We start from the raw sequence: 17,642 nt of genomic DNA on the forward strand, positions 1-17,642 counted from the left end.
GAAAATGGCCGTAACTTGGTGGCAGCTTTGGAGCTCAGCAATCTCACACACATATCCATGCCTAGCCCATGTGTTCAACTTAGTGGTTCAGCGGTTTCTCAAAGCCTGCCCCAATTTGCCTGAGCTACTGGTGAAGGTGTGCCGCAGTGTGTGCCCATTTCCGAAAGTCATCTAGAGCTTCTGCAGGTCTGGCAATGCTGCAACAGCACTTGCTATTGCCAGCTACGTGAGCATGCGCTGGAACTACACGTTACACATGTTGGCCAGGCTTTGTGAGCAGCAGAGGTCAGTAGTGGAATACCAGCTGCAACATGGTCGTCGCCTTTCCAGTCAGCTCCCGCTATTCATAAGCGACGAGTGGGCATGGATGTCTGACCTCTGTGAGGTTTTACTCAACTTTGTGGAATCAACACAGATGGTGAGCGGCGATGCAGCTATTATCAGCGTAGCCATCCCACTTCTGTGTCTACTAAAACGCTCGCTGCTCACAATTAAGGCAGACAGGGTGACAGCCAGACCACCCTCCGTTCGTCTTCTCAGCGCGAATTGGATGAGGAGGAGGCGGTTGCCTCCGCTACACAGGGTAGTACCCATGGAAGTTTTATTTCATCTGTTGAACGTGGATGGGTAGAAGAGGAGGAAGAGGAGATTGAGAGTCATCCTCCTGATGAGGACAGCGAAGTCTTGTCTGTTGGGACTCTGGCACACATGCTTTTTAGGCTGCCCTCGCTCCTAATGTTTTAGAGGAATTTTTTCGATGATCAGCTCAGCAGCAGACCCTCAACCATAATTTTTAGATGATCAGCTCAGCAGCAGGCCCTTTACCATAATTTTATTGATATTTAGCTCAGCAGCAGGCCCTCAACCATCATTTTTTTTATGGTCAGCTCAGCAGCAGGCCCTCGCCCATAATGTTTTAGATGGTCAGCTCAGCAGCAGGCCCTCGCCCATAAAATTTTAGATGGTCAGCTCAGTAGCAGGCCCTTGCCCCTAATGTTTTAGATGGTCAGCTCAGCAGCAGGCCCTCGCTCATAATGTTTTAGATGGTCAGCTCAGCAGCAGGCCCTCACCCATAATGTTTTAGATGGTCAGCTCAGCAGCAGGCCCTTGCCCATAATTTTTTACATGTCAGATCAGCAGCAGGCACTCACCCCTAATGTTAGCAACCGAGGTATTTCTAGAGCACCCAAGCACTTCGGTGCTCGATCAACACTACTATCTATGTATACACACTTACACAGAGAATGCTATCAATTACTGATAACACCTCCCCTGTGTACAGCTATCAGTGACTGACAGCTATCTCTTTATACACACTTACACAGAGAATACTATCAATCACTGATAACACCTCATCATTTACAGCTATCAGTAACTGACAGCTATCTCTGTATACACAATTACACAGAGAATGCCATCAATCACTGATAACACCTCCGCAAATTGTGGAATGCACACGGCCTTATCCGTGTTTTGCGGATCTGAAATTTGAGGACCACAAAACACTTACGGTAGTGTGAATGCACCCTTACGCAGAGAATGCTCTCAATCACTGATAACACCTACCCATGTACAGCTATCAGAGACTTACAGCTGTCTCTGTATACACACTTACATAAGGCGGACAGAGAATTAAAGTAAAGAACAAAGAGTAGGTGGCACTATACAGATAGATTTTATTGAATAACTCAGCGGCTATACTACATTTTTAATTGTATGCTACCACACAAGTATTCAGATCCAGGTGCTGCTTTAAAAAATGCAGAATACTTTTTGTGGGACAACCCCTTTAAAGGATAAGGGGCTAGGCAATAAACAGAGGCAGGACCTTACTGGATTAGTGAGTGTGTTGTCATGAATAAGTACCAGAAGATGTGCTTTGTTTGATGGAGCCTTATCTCTTACATGTAGAAACCCAACCTCTCATTTTCCAAATATTTTACAGACTGAGTTAAGTTTTTTCACTCTGCAGTGTCCGTGTGAGTTTCCCATTAGGAGTTGCGTCTGTAACACATAGGCAGCAAAGTTTTTTTAAAAAATGTATAACGTGCAACTTATTTTTTTACTGGATGCCTCTATATGGAAAACAGTAAGAAGCCCGAGCATATACTGTGCAACAGTGGCCAAAAGAACACTGTTTTGGCCTCCATTGGTATAATGGGAGCCTAGGTGTCCATTTGTAACATGCGTTAGGATCTTTCCCGACATGCCAAATAAAGATAAACTGTGAAAACACCCTTAAAATGCATATATGTGGTTACATTGGACCAATATTTGCATATTCACCTGATACTGGCACTGTTGTAGTAACAGTTGTGGTAATAATGGTGCTGGTAGTAGTTTCCTCTTCTTCTTCATTCAGTCTCAATGGGGATGGTGATATCCTGGATACAGTCTTTTTTGTATGCTTTCTCTCTGGTGTAAATCCATTGGTATTTTCAGTTGAACCAGATGGGACCCTGCTGCCTTGTGTGGCAGTGGGAAAGTAGGAATGAGCAATTGATAATGGTTCCACGTGGCCTAAGCCTTGCTGAGATGCATAATAAGGATTACCCTTCTCTGTCTGGAGTGCAACATGAGAATCCAAAGTTGGCAGAGAGTCCAGGACTGGGAATGATGAGACTGTGTCCCGTATTTCTCTTCCATTTTCAGTGACAATAGAAGTGGTGTCCATTATCATGGTAGATGGATTTAGAGGCATTGTAGGTGTAGAAGAATCATCATGGGAATTTGATAAAGGGTCTCCATGTGCAAGATTAATCCTTGTTTTGAGTGCAGTCAATCTGTCTTTTAAATCATTATCATCTTGTTTGATTCTAGAAAAGTAAGATGGTAGATGTCGGAAGTCCTTTTTCATGATACTTTCATGAAGAATCCCTTCTAAAAGTGGGTGGTGGTTCAACAATGTCATAGTGGGTGCTGTTGTGATGAAAGGCACCTCTCCTTCGAGGTCCTCTGTTAGGGTGGTGGACGTTGTATCTTGATTTTGATCCCATCTTCCAGTTGGCTTATTGCTGATTTCATTTGTTACTGCAGAAATCAAACCTGGTTAAAATAAGACAAGAGGAATTAGTGATGAAATTTGCTAAAGTTTCTTCTGATTCACATTAAAATATCAAAGAAAATCTTCAAGAAAGAGGTTTTGTCTACCCTTATTCTTTGTAGGCCAAAATGTACATATAAAAACAAAACCTGTGTATACCTTCCATGTGCAAGCAATAAAACACAAGATCATGGAGGCATTATAAAGAACAGAAAGAAAGTTTACAGAAGCAAAATTATGAGTTCATACTAAAGCTACCAGTACTTCTTTCTTTGACCAAAAATAATCTCTGGTAAACGGCAATCTTTGACAAAAGATGGAATCCAACACTGAACAGAAAAACTATTTTCAACTTGTTTCAGGGCAGATTTCTTAAAAATAAAATGAGTGTTCTTTTACTTTTGCCTGCTGTGCCTCAAGGATGAAAAGAAAGTTCATTTAGACTTGACCCCAATCAAGGCAAAGGAGAAAAATCTATTTTGAGTGGCTACAACATAGACAAAAACTGAAGGGATCAATGTGGCTGGTGGGAAAAATGTCAACAGAAAATGGACCAGGCTTCTCTCATCTTCCAATCTATAGGTTTATATGAGACCTCTCATGTAATAACCATCTGACATTGGCCTCAGATTTAATGGCCTTGTGCAAAACCAATGTATGGCTCAGTGGTGAGACAGGACACTGTCATGGTGTTACATCATCCATATTATCTGCATTATCTCATTAGACAGGGAATAATACGACACTATGCTTCTAGCTGAATGTGTTTTTCTGAATTACATTTTTTTATGTTATATTTCTGTTCATGATACTTGGATAATGTGCATTTTTTTCTGGATTCTGGTGGCAGGTTTTGTGCAAATTTCATGGTGGTTTGTGGGCGTTTTTTGGGCATTTAAGCAGAGGCCCAAGGGTGGTTCTTGAATATCCCAAAATATATTAGAAACAATTATCTTTAACTTTATAGCATTTACCAGCAGAAGGATCGGCTTTGCATGGGTATATTTCATCTATTTCATTTAATGTTTCATTATATTTCATTTAATGTTTGTGTGTGTCGTAAAAAGATATCAACAGTATCCCCCAAAACAGTGACCTCTACAGCACCCTGCCCCTTTAACAGTAAACTCCACAGTCCCCCACCCCTTAACAACGACCCCCCCACAGTGCCCCGCCACTTTAAAATGGGACCTCCACGGAAGCCCATCCCCTTAACTTTGACCTTCACAGCAGCCTGCCCCTTTGACAGTGAGTTTCACAGCATCCCGCTCCCTTGACATTGACCTCCTCAGGGGCCCGCCTCCACAGTACCCTTCTACCTTAACAGTGACCTCCACAGCAGTTGCCCCTTTAATAGTGGCCCCTGCCCCCTTAATAGTAACATTCACAGTGAACTCCTCTTTAACAGTGACCTCCACAGTGCCCTGCCCCTTTAATGCTAGGGCTACACGACAACATGTGTCACGCGACATTGGTGCAACATCAATGTCATCGTGTAGCCCTAGCCTAAAGCTGACCTACAGCAGTGAAGAAAAATGGCTGGGTTGTTATAGCAACCTGGAGTAAAACTGTGTGTATGTGGAGACTAAGGGCCTGTGAGCTTCTATTGGCTGATAAGGGACATGTGACCATGTATAGCAGTTTGGATATGAAGAGAAAGACTTGCAGGCTTGTATTGGGTAATGCAGGTCATTTTTTGGAAATATCTCAGGAACGGTACGCCCTAGAGAGCTGAGACCTGGTCTAAATCCTTCCCGGACACCTGATGTACCTGTGTTCCAAATTTGGTAAAGATCGGTCCAGTCGTTTGGTCGCGCATAAAGAACAGACAGACTGTCGGGACAGACAGAAACTCATTGTGTACCGGCATGTTACCTCCACAGTAATCTTTCCCAGATAGTGAGTGATATGTGTAACAAGTTTAGTAGAAATTGATCAATGAGTTTTTGAGTTACAGATCAATATGTATGTAGCAAAAACAGTTGGAGCATACAAACTCCATGAAGCTGCTGTGTAGGGGCATATGATCTCCACAAGATTTATTTTCAGGTAGCAAGGGATGTGTATACCAAGTTTCATTGAAATTGATAGTTGCGTTTTTGAGTAATCGCGGAACATACATACATACTTACATACATATGTCCTTCTTTATATATATATATATATATTGTAGGAGAGTCCCCGGAATAATAATGGACGGACGATACGTGCCACCAGAGGTCCTGGCCTCGGTGGAGTAAGAACCGGATCATTGCGGTTACAGCGGCGAATGCTGCTGGCGCAGCGTGTCCGGGCCGGTTCTTACTGTTCCCCACGGCCAGCCCAGGTTTTTGGTGGAGCTGGGCCTTTAAGAACCCAGCCTGCTGATGATGGGGGTGGGGTGTGTCTTGCTGTGCTGGAGATTTCCACAGACAGAGTGAGTGCTGGTGAAGGAGAGTCTGGGCGCAGCACACATTGAAGGATAGCCCTGGGACCTGTGGTGCTACGAGTCGAAGGGGCTCTGGCCTGAGGGAGACAAAGGCAGATAGCCTAGAAGCCTGCAGAACTGCTGTGGTCTGTCCAAAACAAGGTGACTCAAACCTGCTGTTTATTTTCTATGGAAGGACTTTTGTTTTATGCACTATGTGGATATGCACCTGTGTGGTCTGCACATTGCCTGTTATGCCGTTGGTGTGAATAAAGTCACAGTGTATCACAAAGACTGTCTATGATTGCCTCAATACTGCCGCCGCTACCGTAGCCTACCACGAGCACATCCCCACAATTGGTGGCTTGGAGCGGGCATTCCTGCAGTGAGGCAGGCCTGAGGCAAAAGTTGTGTTGGACTGCATGTCATATATCAGGCCTGCAAGTTTTATGGTTCCTGACAAGATGGAGGAGGCCATTAAGCACCTGATTCAGAGTAATGTACAGCAGCAACAGACATTGCAGGCTCAGAAGGAAAGACATGATGAGGCTATGTGTGCACAGCAGCAAACAAACAATCTCCTAATGCAGCAGCTGGTAGCCATGCAAGAGTCGGTGCGAACATCCCTGCAAGGAGTTTCAACTGCGACAACCCCGACTGTGTCTACCGACAGGGACAAAGTCCGATCCGCCCTGAGGAAAATGGGTCCGGGAGATGATATAGAGGCATTCCTGATGGTATTCGAAAGAACCGCGGAGCAAGAGAGGCTGCCGTTGGAGCAGTGGGCCGAGGTGGTGGCGCCTTTTCTGGTGGGGGACGCACAAAAGGCCTATTTTGACCTCAGCTGTGATGAGGCCAAGGACTATGAGAGGCTAAAAACTGAGGTGTTGGCCAGGTTGGGGGTAAACACCTATGTGCGAGCGCACAGGGTGTATCAGTGGGTGTTTGCCGAGTCCCGACCCGCCCGGTCACAAGCCTATGACTTACTTCACCTAGTAAAAAAATGGCTTCAGCCTGAAATATTGAGCACTTCTCAGATGGTTGAAAGGGTCGTGGTCGACAGGTTCGTGCGTACCCTCCCGAGAGCCATACAGCGCTGGGTGGGACAAGGCGATCCAGGCAACCTGGAACAACTGGTTAGCCTGGTGGAGAGGTATATGGCCACTCAGGATTTGGTGCGGGACTCAGCGGTACTACCGAAGTCACGTCAGCTCCCGTTGCCGACCCGGGATCCTGAAAAAGGGATCCCACCACATAAGGAGGGGAGTGGATCTCCAGTCCGTGGGAGGAATACCCTGGGGAGGAGGGAGGCTGCGAGGATCAGATGTTGGCATTGTCAGGACTGGGGACATGTGGCATCCAACTGCCCTAGGGCATCCGAACCCATGGACTGCGGGTTCGCTCGCCGGTCCTCTTTTTATGCCCAACCGGTGTATATAGCTGACCCCCTGCTGGCGGCGGACAACCCTCCGGTGTGTGATGTCGTTGTTAATGGACACTCCGTGCAGGCCCTGCTGGACTCTGGGAGCCTGGTAACTCTGGTCCATGAGTCGCTGGTAACGGAAAAACTCCCAGAAAGGCGAACCCTTACCATTGTCTGTATACATGGGGATCGCAGGGAGTATCCCACCACTAAGGTTACCCTGGCAGTGTGTGGAAAGGAGGTACCACATGTCGTCGGGGTGGGGAGACGGCTCCCTTATGCCGCAATATTGGGGAGGGACTTTCCCCTGTTCTGGACTTTGTGGAGGAACGGGTTGCCTACCTATGGGGAAGGAAAATGTCCAGGTCCCGAACCCGAGGACCCCGAGGCAGGGACCCCAGCTGTAGGGGTCACCGTAGAGGAGGTAGAGTGTAACCCTGACCGGTTTCCCCTAGAAGTATTGGCGGGTGAGACAGTAGAAAGTTCGTCCATCCTGGATCTGGAGGTACCCCGAGAAACCTTCGGGACCGCACAGCTCCAGGATTCGACGTTATTGCGGGCTAGAGAAGAGGTGTCGGTGGTTAATGGTGTTGCCCAGCGTCCCGGCGCCGATACCGTATTTCCTCACCTGGCCTATAACCAGGACCTGTTATATAGGGTAGACAAGATGAGGCAGGAGGTGGTGGAACAACTGGTGGTGCCCCAGCCTTACCGGCGAATGGTCTTGGATTTAGCGCATGCGCATGTGTTGGGTGGTCATCTAGGGGTTAAGAAAACGCTGGAGCGAATTCTACAACGGTTCTATTGGCCTGGGATATATGAGGAAGTCCGGAGGTTCTGTCAGTCCTGTCCAGTGTGTCAGCTGACTAGCCCCCAACCTCACTATCGCAGTCCACTGGTACCTATGCCCATTATAGAGGTGCCCTTCGAAAGGATCGCCATGGATCTGGTAGGCCCCATTATTAAGTCAGCCCGAGGTCACCAACACATCCTGGTAGTGTTAGACTATGCCACTCGCTATCCGGAGGCGGTCCCATTGCGCCATACGTCGGCCAAGGTAATAGCTAAAGAGCTCATGAGTATGTTTGCCCGGGTGGGGATACCAAAGGAGATTCTGACGGACCAGGGGACACCATTTATGTCCAAAGTAACAAAGGAATTGTGTAAGCTATTAAATATTAAACACCTGCACACGTCCGTCTACCATCCCCAAACCGATGGGTTAGTAGAACGGTTTAATAAGACCCTGAAGTCCATGCTAAAAAGAGTCGTGGCTAAGGACGGGAGGGATTGGGACTTACTGTTGCCCTATGTTTTGTTTGCGGTACGGGAGGTGCCCCAGGCGTCCACGGGGTTCTCGCCCTTTGAGTTGTTATATGGGCGACATCCCCGTGGGCTACTGGATATCGCTAAGGAAGCATGGGAGCAACAGCCTACGCCTCATAAAAGTGTGATAGAGCACATAGGAAAAATGCAGGACCGAATAGGGGTCGTGTTGCCGATCGTCCGTGAGCACATGGAAGCGGCACAACTGGCCCAGAGTCGGGTATATAACCGAACCGCCCGGGTAAGGACATTTCACCCGGGGGACCGAGTTCTTGTACTCGTACCCACGGTCGAGAGTAAATTCTTGGCCCGGTGGCAAGGACCCTATGAAGTTAAGGAGAAGGTGGGCCCAGTTGATTACAGGATATACCAGCCAGGGAGGCGGAAGCCCGAACAGGTATATCATGTGAATCTACTAAAACCTTGGAGAGACAGAGAGAATTTGTTTGCAAACAGCCCGCCCTCTGTCGGGACGTCAGGGAGTGACCCGGGGTCACCAGGTGTTCCGGAGAGCGCCGCTGGGGTGACGATAGGGGACGGACTGTCGACCAAACAAGCACAAGAGGTGAAAGAATTTGTTAGTCGGAATAGGGACGTATTCTCTGACCTTCCTGGACGTACCACCTTGATCGAGCATGACATTATCACCGAGCCCCGGGTGAAAGTCCGCCTAAGACCATACCGAGTACCGGAGGCTCGGCGACAGGCCATTTCGCAGGAGGTAAGATCGATGCTACGTCTAGGGGTCATAGAAGAGTCAAAGAGCGAGTGGGCTAGCCCGATTGTCCTTATTCCCAAACCGGATGGTTCATTACGGTTCTGTAATGATTTTAGGAAATTGAATGAGGTATCAAAATTTGACGCCTATCCCATGCCTCGGGTAGACGAGTTGATAGAGCGGCTGGGAAAAGCCCGGTATTTTTCGATCCTAGATCTCACGAAGGGCTACTGGCAGGTACCTCTGACGGAGGCGGCAAAGGAGAAGACGGCCTTTGTCACCCCGGAGGGGCTTTTTCAGTATAGGGTGTTGCCTTTTGGGTTACATGGCGCTCCGGCTACGTTCCAGCGTCTGATGGATGTCGTCCTCAAGCCCCATCACCAGTATACCTCCGCGTATCTGGATGATATAGTCGTGTTTAGCCCAGACTGGGAGGGTCATTTGTCAAAACTTCAGGCAGTGATAGATTCTCTAAGGAAGGCGGGGTTAACTGCCAACCCAAAAAAATGCTCGGTGGGACTAGAGGAAGCTCGCTATTTGGGGTATGTGATTGGACGCGGAGTCATTAGGCCCCAAGTAAATAAAGTTGAAGCAATCCGGAATTGGCCCAGGCCTCGTACATCCAAGCAAGTACGGTCATTTTTGGGCCTGATTGGGTGCTACATGAGGTTCATTCCCCATTTTGCCACCTTGGCAGCCCCGTTAACCGGCCTCTTGAAGGGTAGAAAGTCGGTGATGGTTCGCTGGGGGGAGAAGGAGGAGGAGGCGTTCTCCCGTTTGAAGTCGGCCCTATGTGAGTCCCCAGTTCTGGTGACGCCCGACTTCAAGCGGGAGTTTGTAGTTCAAACAGATGCCTCGGGAGTAGGACTAGGGGCTGTGCTTTCCCAAGAGCTCAACGGGGAAGAGCACCCCGTGGTTTTTCTAAGCCGCAAGCTTACCCCTGCAGAAACCCGGTATAGCATTGTGGAGAGAGAGTGCCTCGCCATCAAGTGGGCACTCGAGTCTCTCAGATATTACCTTCTGGGGAGAAGGTTCCGTCTGGTGACCGACCACTCCCCTCTCCAGTGGATGAGTCGGGCTAAGGAGGGGAGCGCTCGGGTTACCAGGTGGTTCTTGTCCCTCCAAAACTTTAAGTTCACTGTTGAGCACAGGGCCGGCCGCTTACAGGGGAACGCAGATGCCCTGTCCCGGGTACACTGCTGTGCGTGTGTTCACCCCCTCAGGCTTGAACGGTATGTTCAAGCCCTCAGGGGTGAACAAAGGGGGGGGGATATGTAGGAGAGTCCCCGGAATAATAATGGACGGACGATACTTGCCACCAGAGGTCCTGGCCTCGGTGGAGTAAGAACCGGATCATTGCGGTTACAGCGGCGAATGCTGCTGGCGCAGCGTGTCCGGGCCGGTTCTTACTGTTCCCCACGGCCAGCCCAGGTTTTTGGTGGAGCTGGGCCTTTAAGAACCCAGCCTGCTGATGATGGGGGTGGGGTGTGTCTTGCTGTGCTGGAGATTTCCACAGACAGAGTGAGTGCTGGTGAAGGAGAGTCTGGGCGCAGCACACATTGAAGGATAGCCCTGGGACCTGTGGTGCTACGAGCCGAAGGGGCTCTGGCCTGAGGGAGACAAAGGCAGATAGCCTAGAAGCCTGCAGAACTGCTGTGGTCTGTCCAAAACAAGGTGACTCAAACCTGCTGTTTATTTTCTATGGAAGGACTTTTGTTTTATGCACTATGTGGATATGCACCTGTGTGGTCTGCACATTGCCTGTTATGCCGTTGGTGTGAATAAAGTCACAGTGTATCACAAAGACTGTCTATGATTGCCTCAATACTGCCGCCGCTACCGTAGCCTACCACGAGCACATCCCCACAATATATATACATATATATATATATATAAAAAAAAATATAGATTTAACCCTTTCCTGACCAGCGACATAATAGTACGGCGCAGCGGGATGTGACTTTTAACCCAGCGCCATACTATTATGGGCAGGAGCTGCGCCCGCCTGATCAGTGGCAGGGGTCTGGCAGTCACTGATAGCCGGACCCCTGCTGTATGCGCTGGCATCAGTAAAAACACAGATGCCGGCGCAGCACGTGCAATATCCGATGGCAGGGAAGGCAGCCCGATGCCTTTCTTAGGCATCGTGGCTGCCTTCCGTGACAGCAGGTGAGATTCAGCCCCCTGGATCTCACAGGCAAGCTGGCTGAAGTGTATTACAGTCTGTAATACACTTACAGCCAATACATCACAATACAGAAGTATTGTGATGCATTTTAAGGGGATCGGACCCCTAACCATTGATCGACTGGCTCTAAAACAATATCACATGACCTAACCCTTCAGGTGAACACCGTCAAAAGATAAAAATAAAAACTGTGCTAAAAAAGCATTTTTTGGTCACCTTACATCAGTAAAACTGCAACACCAAGCGATCAAAAAGGAGTATGCCCCCGAAAATAGTACCAATCTAATCATTACCTTATCCTGCAAAAAATGAGCTTGTACCTAAGACAATCGCCCAAAAAAAAAAAAAAAACTATGGCTCTCTAAAACATGATTCTTTTTGTTTCAAAAATGCTTTTATTGTGCTAAATGTACAAACCGGATTCCAAAAAAGTTGGGACACTATACAAATCGTGAATAAAGACTGAATGCAATGATGTGGAGGTGCCAACTTCTAATATTTTATTCAGAATAGAACATAAATCACGAAACAAAAGTTTAAACTGAGAAAATGTACAATTTTAAGGGAAAAATATGTTGAATCTGAATTTCATGGTGTCAACAAATCCCCAAAAAGTTGGGACAAGGCCATTTTCACCACTGTGTGGCATCTCCCCTTCTTCTTACAACACTCAACAAACGTCTGGGGACCGAGGAGACCAGTTTCTCAAGTTTAGAAATAGGAATGCTCTCCCATTCTTGTCTAATACAGGCCTCTAACTGTTCAATCATCTTGGGCCTTCTTTGTTGCACCTTCCTCTTTATGATGCGCCAAATGTTCTCTATAGGTGAAAGATCTGGACTGCAGACCTGCCATTTCAGTACCCGGATCCTTCTCCTATGCAGCCATGATGTTGTGATTGATGCAGAATGTGGTCTGGCATTATCTTGTTGAAAAATGCAGGGTCTTCCCTGAAAGAGATGACGTCTGGATGGGAGCATATGTTGTTCTAGAACCTGAATATATTTTTCTGCATTGATGGTGCCTTTCCAGACATGCAAGCTGCCCATGCCACACGCACTCATGCAACCCCATACCATCAGAGATGCAGGCTTCTGAACTGAGCGTTGATAACAACTTGGGTTGTCCTTGTCCTCTTTGGTCCGGATGACATGGCGTCCCAGATTTCCAAAAAAGAACTTCGAATCGTGACTCGTCTAACCACAGAACAGTCTTCCATTTTGCCACACTCCATTTTAAATGATCCCTGGCCCAGTGAAAACGCCTGAGCTTGTGGATGTTGCTTAGAAATGGCTTCTTCTTTGCACTGTAGAGTTTCAGCTGGCAACGGCGGATGGCGCGGTGGATTGTGTTCACTGACAATGGTTTTTGGAAGTATTCCTGAGCCCATTCTGTGATTTCCTTTACAGTAGCATTCCTGTTTGTGGTGCAGTGTCGTTTAAGGGCTCGGAGATCACGGGCATCCAGTATGGTTTTACGGCCTTGACCCTTACGCATAGAGATTGTTCCAGATTCTCTGAATCTTCGGATGATGTTATGCACAGTTGATGATGATAGATGCAAAGTCTTTGCAATTTTTCGCTGGGTAACACCTTTCTGATATTGCTCCACTATCTTTATGCGCAACATTGTGGGAATTGGTGATCCTCTACCCATCTTGGCTTCTGAGAGACACTGCCACTCTGAGAAGCTCTTTTTATACCCAATCATGTTGCCAATTGACCTAATTAGTGTTAATTGGTCTTCCAGCTCTTCGTTATGCTCAAATTTACTTTTTCCAGCCATTTATTGCTACTTGTCCCAACTCTTTGGGGATTTGTTGACACCGTGAAATTTTGAATCAACGTATTTCTCCTTTAAAATGATCCTTTTACTCGGATTAAACGTTTGATCTGTCATCTAAGTTCTATTGCAAATAAAATATTGACATTTGCCATCTCCACATCATTGCATTCAGTTTTTATTCACGATTTGTATAGTGTCCTAACTTTTTGGGAATCCGGTTTGTAAAAAATAAATAAAAAAAGTAGACATATTAGGTATTGCCTCGTCCGTAACAACCTGCTCTATAAAAATACCACATTATCTAACCCCTCAGGTGAACACTGTAAAAAATATAAAATAAAAACCGTGTTAAAGCAATTTTTTGTCACCTTACATCACAAAAAGTGTAATAGCAAGCGATCAAAAAGTCATATCTGCACCCCAACCTTGTACCAATCAAACCATCCTCTCATCCCACAAAAAATACTCTACCTAAGACAATCTCCCAAAAAATAAAAAAGCTATGGCACTCAGAATATGGAGACACTAAAACATGTTTTTCTTTGTTTCAAAATAGATATTATTGTGTAAAACTTAAATAAATAACAAAATAGACATATAGACACTTTGACTGAACGCCGGATCAGGTCTTTTTCCCATTGACTTGCATTAACGCCGGATCCAGCGCCGTGTGTTCAGTCAACTGGATCCGGCTTTTGCATGTTAAATCTGAAAAATGTGAAAAGAAAAGTCCATAAATGGCGGATCCGTTTTTTCCAATGCATTTTTTCATTGTGATCAAAATCCTGATCAGGATTCAAATGTAATCCGTTTTCACACGTTTTTCCGGATCTAGCGGGCAGTTCTGGTGTTGGAATTGAATGCCGGATTTAACAACGCTAGTGTGAAAGTAGCCTAAAACATGATTTTTTTTGTTTAAAAAATCCTGTTATTGTGTAAAACTTAAATAAATAAAAAAAAAAAGTATACATTTTAGGTATCGCCACGTCTGTAAGAACCTGTTGTATAAAAATATCACATGACCTAACCCCTCGGGTGAACACCGTAAAAAAATACAAATTATAAGTGTGTCAAAAACGCAATTTTCACCTTCACCACAAAAAGTGTAATACCAAGCGATCAAAAAGTCATATTCCCCATAAAATAGTACCAATCAAACTGTCATCTCATACTGAAAAATATTAGCCCCTACATAAGACAATCACACAAAATAAAAAAAACAATGGCTTTCAGAATATAGAGACACTAAAAAAATCATTTTTTTTCCAAAATGCTCAAATCAAACAGAGAACCATAAAAAGGTGTCAGATTTGGTATTGTCACGTCCGTAACAGATGCTGCTTTCTGAGCTTGGGAAGCAGCAGAAGATTCACTGTGCAAGCGCTGAGTCGGCTCAGTGACTCGGCAATGGCTCATTGGGTGTGATGAGTGCTGCTTTCCAGACTCATAACCTCAGCACTGATATGAGAACACAGGGGTAGAGGAGATGTCTAGCTGTGTCACTCAAAAGGGAGGGGGGTGTACAGGAAGCATAGGGATGCTGTGCTAGCAATGCTCCAAGTGCTATGGCCAACTCTCTGTTGCTCCAATTAGCTAATTTACATAAATATAAAAATGAATATATCTCTGTACTTAATAAATTCCTAGAGAAAATAAATAAATAAATATATATTTTTACTCAGCATGATCAACTCTACCAGGCAATATACCTGGTTTAATAGGACTGACCATAAGAGGCCCTTTAATTGCAGTAGATGTCCCAGAATAACACTTATCAGCTTTAAATAGGATAGATGAAAAGTGTCTGATCACTGGGAACCCCGTTTTGACCTTTACTGATCTGCCTTTCAATGGAAGCTTTCATGGTAAAATCTTGGGGCTCTGATCACTTTCCATGACAGCCTGGGGCCCTGTGGAGCTTCCCAGGCCTGTCATAGCTGACTGCCTGAAAAATCATGCTCGAGGTACAGCTCTGCAGGCAGTACCTTAGAGTCCCATAGACTGCAAGAGTATTCTATTGCAGTCTATGGGACATACAATCAGGGGACTAAAAATTCCCATGTAAAAAGTAAAAAAAAAAAAGTTAAACGGAAACTGTGACTTCAACTTTGGACCATTATCTATAGTAATACATGAGTAGTACTGCTCCCTGTTCCCCCAATGTCAGCACTCATAGCTGTGCCAAGATGCATTGTCCACTCTATTATGTCAGAACAGCACAGCAGTCCAGACTGTGTAATTTAGTGCAGCTTTGAGTCCTGAGAGTGGGGGAACCGGGGGCAGTGGGAAAATATGATATAGTGATCTGGATCCTTATCTACAGGACTACACATGAACTACTGTACATAATGGTCCAAAATCAGGGTGATAGAGCTCCTTTAGAAAAAACTTAAATATTAAAAATTCAAACTCACCCTTCCCCAATTTTATATGTCAAAATAAATAAACTATAAACAATAAACATAATATATATCACCACATCCCAAAATGACTTAACTGTTAAAATATAAAAATATCTTTCCTGTGTGGTGAATGCCATAATGGTCACATTGTCCCTCCGAAAAATTGAATAAAAAGTTGTAACATCCCAGAGTATGTTCCTAAACTCTGTTTCCCTGCTACAACGTGTCAGGTGTATATTTATTGTCATCTTGTGTAATATAACATTGCATTTCCCTGCATATGTATTTTCCGGGCCTGTTTGATATATTATGCTGTAATTTCCATGTGCACCAACAGGTGGCAGCAATGTATTCAGCAGACCTTAGCCAGTTTAGTATGTCTGGGCTGGAATAGTACATTCCAGTCTGACTCCCTCCTCTTTGAGGAGCTGTATAATGTTCCCACATCCTGCCTCATGGGGAGGAAAGGAAGTTCTAGTTAGTGTACCAGCCACCCCTGCTTGGGGCAGGCTGTGTTAGTAGAAGCTCCCAGTTACAGGGATCCCAACCTAGGATCCAGCCTCGGCTGAGGCAAAGGACCACTCTTCCCATTTTGAGCCCTTCAGCCTCGACTGTGGACCACCAAGCAACACCTCCAGAACTACAGATCTCCAGGAAGAATCATTCTCTGCAAGCAGTCCTGTGAGTACTTATCGAGAGTCCAGGAGCAGCCAAATTCCTCCTCAGCTAGTCAGGCCCACACCAAGCTATGACTTAACTGTTAAAATATAAAAATATCTTTCCTGTGTGGTGAATGCCATAATGGTCACATTGTCCCTCCGAAAAATTGAATAAAAAGTTGTAACATCCCAGAGTATGTTCCTAAACTCTGTTTCCCTGCTACAACGTGTCAGGTGTATATTTATTGTCATCTTGTGTAATATAACATTGCATTTCCCTGCATATGTATTTTCCAGGCCTGTTTGATATATTATGCTGTAATTTCCATGTGCACCAGCAGGTGGCAGCAATGTATTCAGCAGACCTTAGCCAGTTTAGTATGTCTGGGCTGGAATAGTACATTCCAGTCTGACTCCCTCCTCTTTGAGGAGCTGTATAATGTTCCCACATCCTGCCTCATGGGGAGGAAAGGAAGTTCTAGTTAGTGTACCAGCCACCCCTGCTTGGGGCAGGCTGTGTTAGTAGAAGCTCCCAGTTACAGGGATCCCAACCTAGGATCCAGCCTCGGCTGAGGCAAAGGACCACTCTTCCCATTTTGAGCCCTTCAGCCTCGACTGTGGACCACCAAGCAACACCTCCAGAACTACAGATCTCCAGGAAGAATCATTCTCTGCAAGCAGTCCTGTGAGTACTTATCGAGAGTCCAGGAGCAGCCAAATTCCTCCTCAGCTAGTCAGGCCCACACCAAGCTATAACCTGCGCACATTGCAATTGGCGTCACGAACTAAAAACTATTAAATTTTGCGCCAGTGTGAATTAGTCACCAATCCGGCTTACTGCAAAGTGATCAGATAATTGTACATACCCAAATATGGTACCAAAAAAAGCTACAGGTTGCCCCTCAAAAAACAAGCCCCCACACAGATCTGCAGGTGGAAATATTAAAGTTATGGGTGTGAAAATGGCAATGCAAAGAAAATCTTTATTTTTTCAAAGGTTTGAAAACAAAATAAAAACTACACAAATTTGGTATTGTTGTTATTGTACTGACCCACAGAATGAGGACATCATAATGTAAAAATCCCCAATACTTTTTTTATCAGTTTCACCCCACAAAGATTTTTTTTCTTATTCTTCATTACAAGATATGGTCAATTAAACGGTTCCACAAAACAAATACAACTTGTCCTTAAAAAATAATCTCTAACATGGCATGTGAACAGAAAATTAAAAAAGTTATGGCCATTGGAATGTTGAGAGGAAAAAAAAAAAATGCAGAAATGAAAATGGGTCCGGCCTAAAAGCAGACCTGCAATCCATTATTGCATATGGTGATTATTATGCTTCACACAACTAGTCATGTAGCAGTAGGTGTCATGCAGAAAGCCTATACATAAGGTTGCTTTCACATGTCCGAATGTGTTTTGTGGTCTGCAAAACACGGATCCGCAAAAAATACGGATGACATCCATTTGGCGTCCATATTGCATTGTTGTTTATTTTGCAGATCCATTGTAACAATGCCTATCTTTGTCTGGAAAACGGACAGGAATAGGACATGTTCTAATTTTTTTTGCGGGACTACGGAACTGACATACGGATGCAGACAGCACTGTCCATATTTTTTGAGGATCCATTGAAACGGACACTTATGCAAAATATGTTCTCTGTGCATGAGGCCTAAGCTGAA

The 17,642-nt window shown here is 45.4% G+C and overlaps 1 protein-coding gene across 1 annotated transcript in view; it reads right to left on the reverse strand.

The window, feature by feature from the left end:
- The window catches only part of SEZ6 (seizure related 6 homolog), a 533,546-nt gene that overhangs the window by 359,651 nt on the left and 156,253 nt on the right, over nucleotides 1-17,642 (reverse strand). The window contains exon 3 of the mRNA XM_044285764.1: nucleotides 2,287-3,045. Coding sequence (XP_044141699.1) covers nucleotides 2,287-3,045 — 759 coding nt within the window. The remainder of the gene's footprint in view (nucleotides 1-2,286; nucleotides 3,046-17,642) is intronic.

Source organism: Bufo gargarizans, chromosome 3, assembly GCF_014858855.1.
Source record: "Bufo gargarizans isolate SCDJY-AF-19 chromosome 3, ASM1485885v1, whole genome shotgun sequence".
Classification (NCBI taxonomy): domain Eukaryota; kingdom Metazoa; phylum Chordata; class Amphibia; order Anura; family Bufonidae; genus Bufo; species Bufo gargarizans.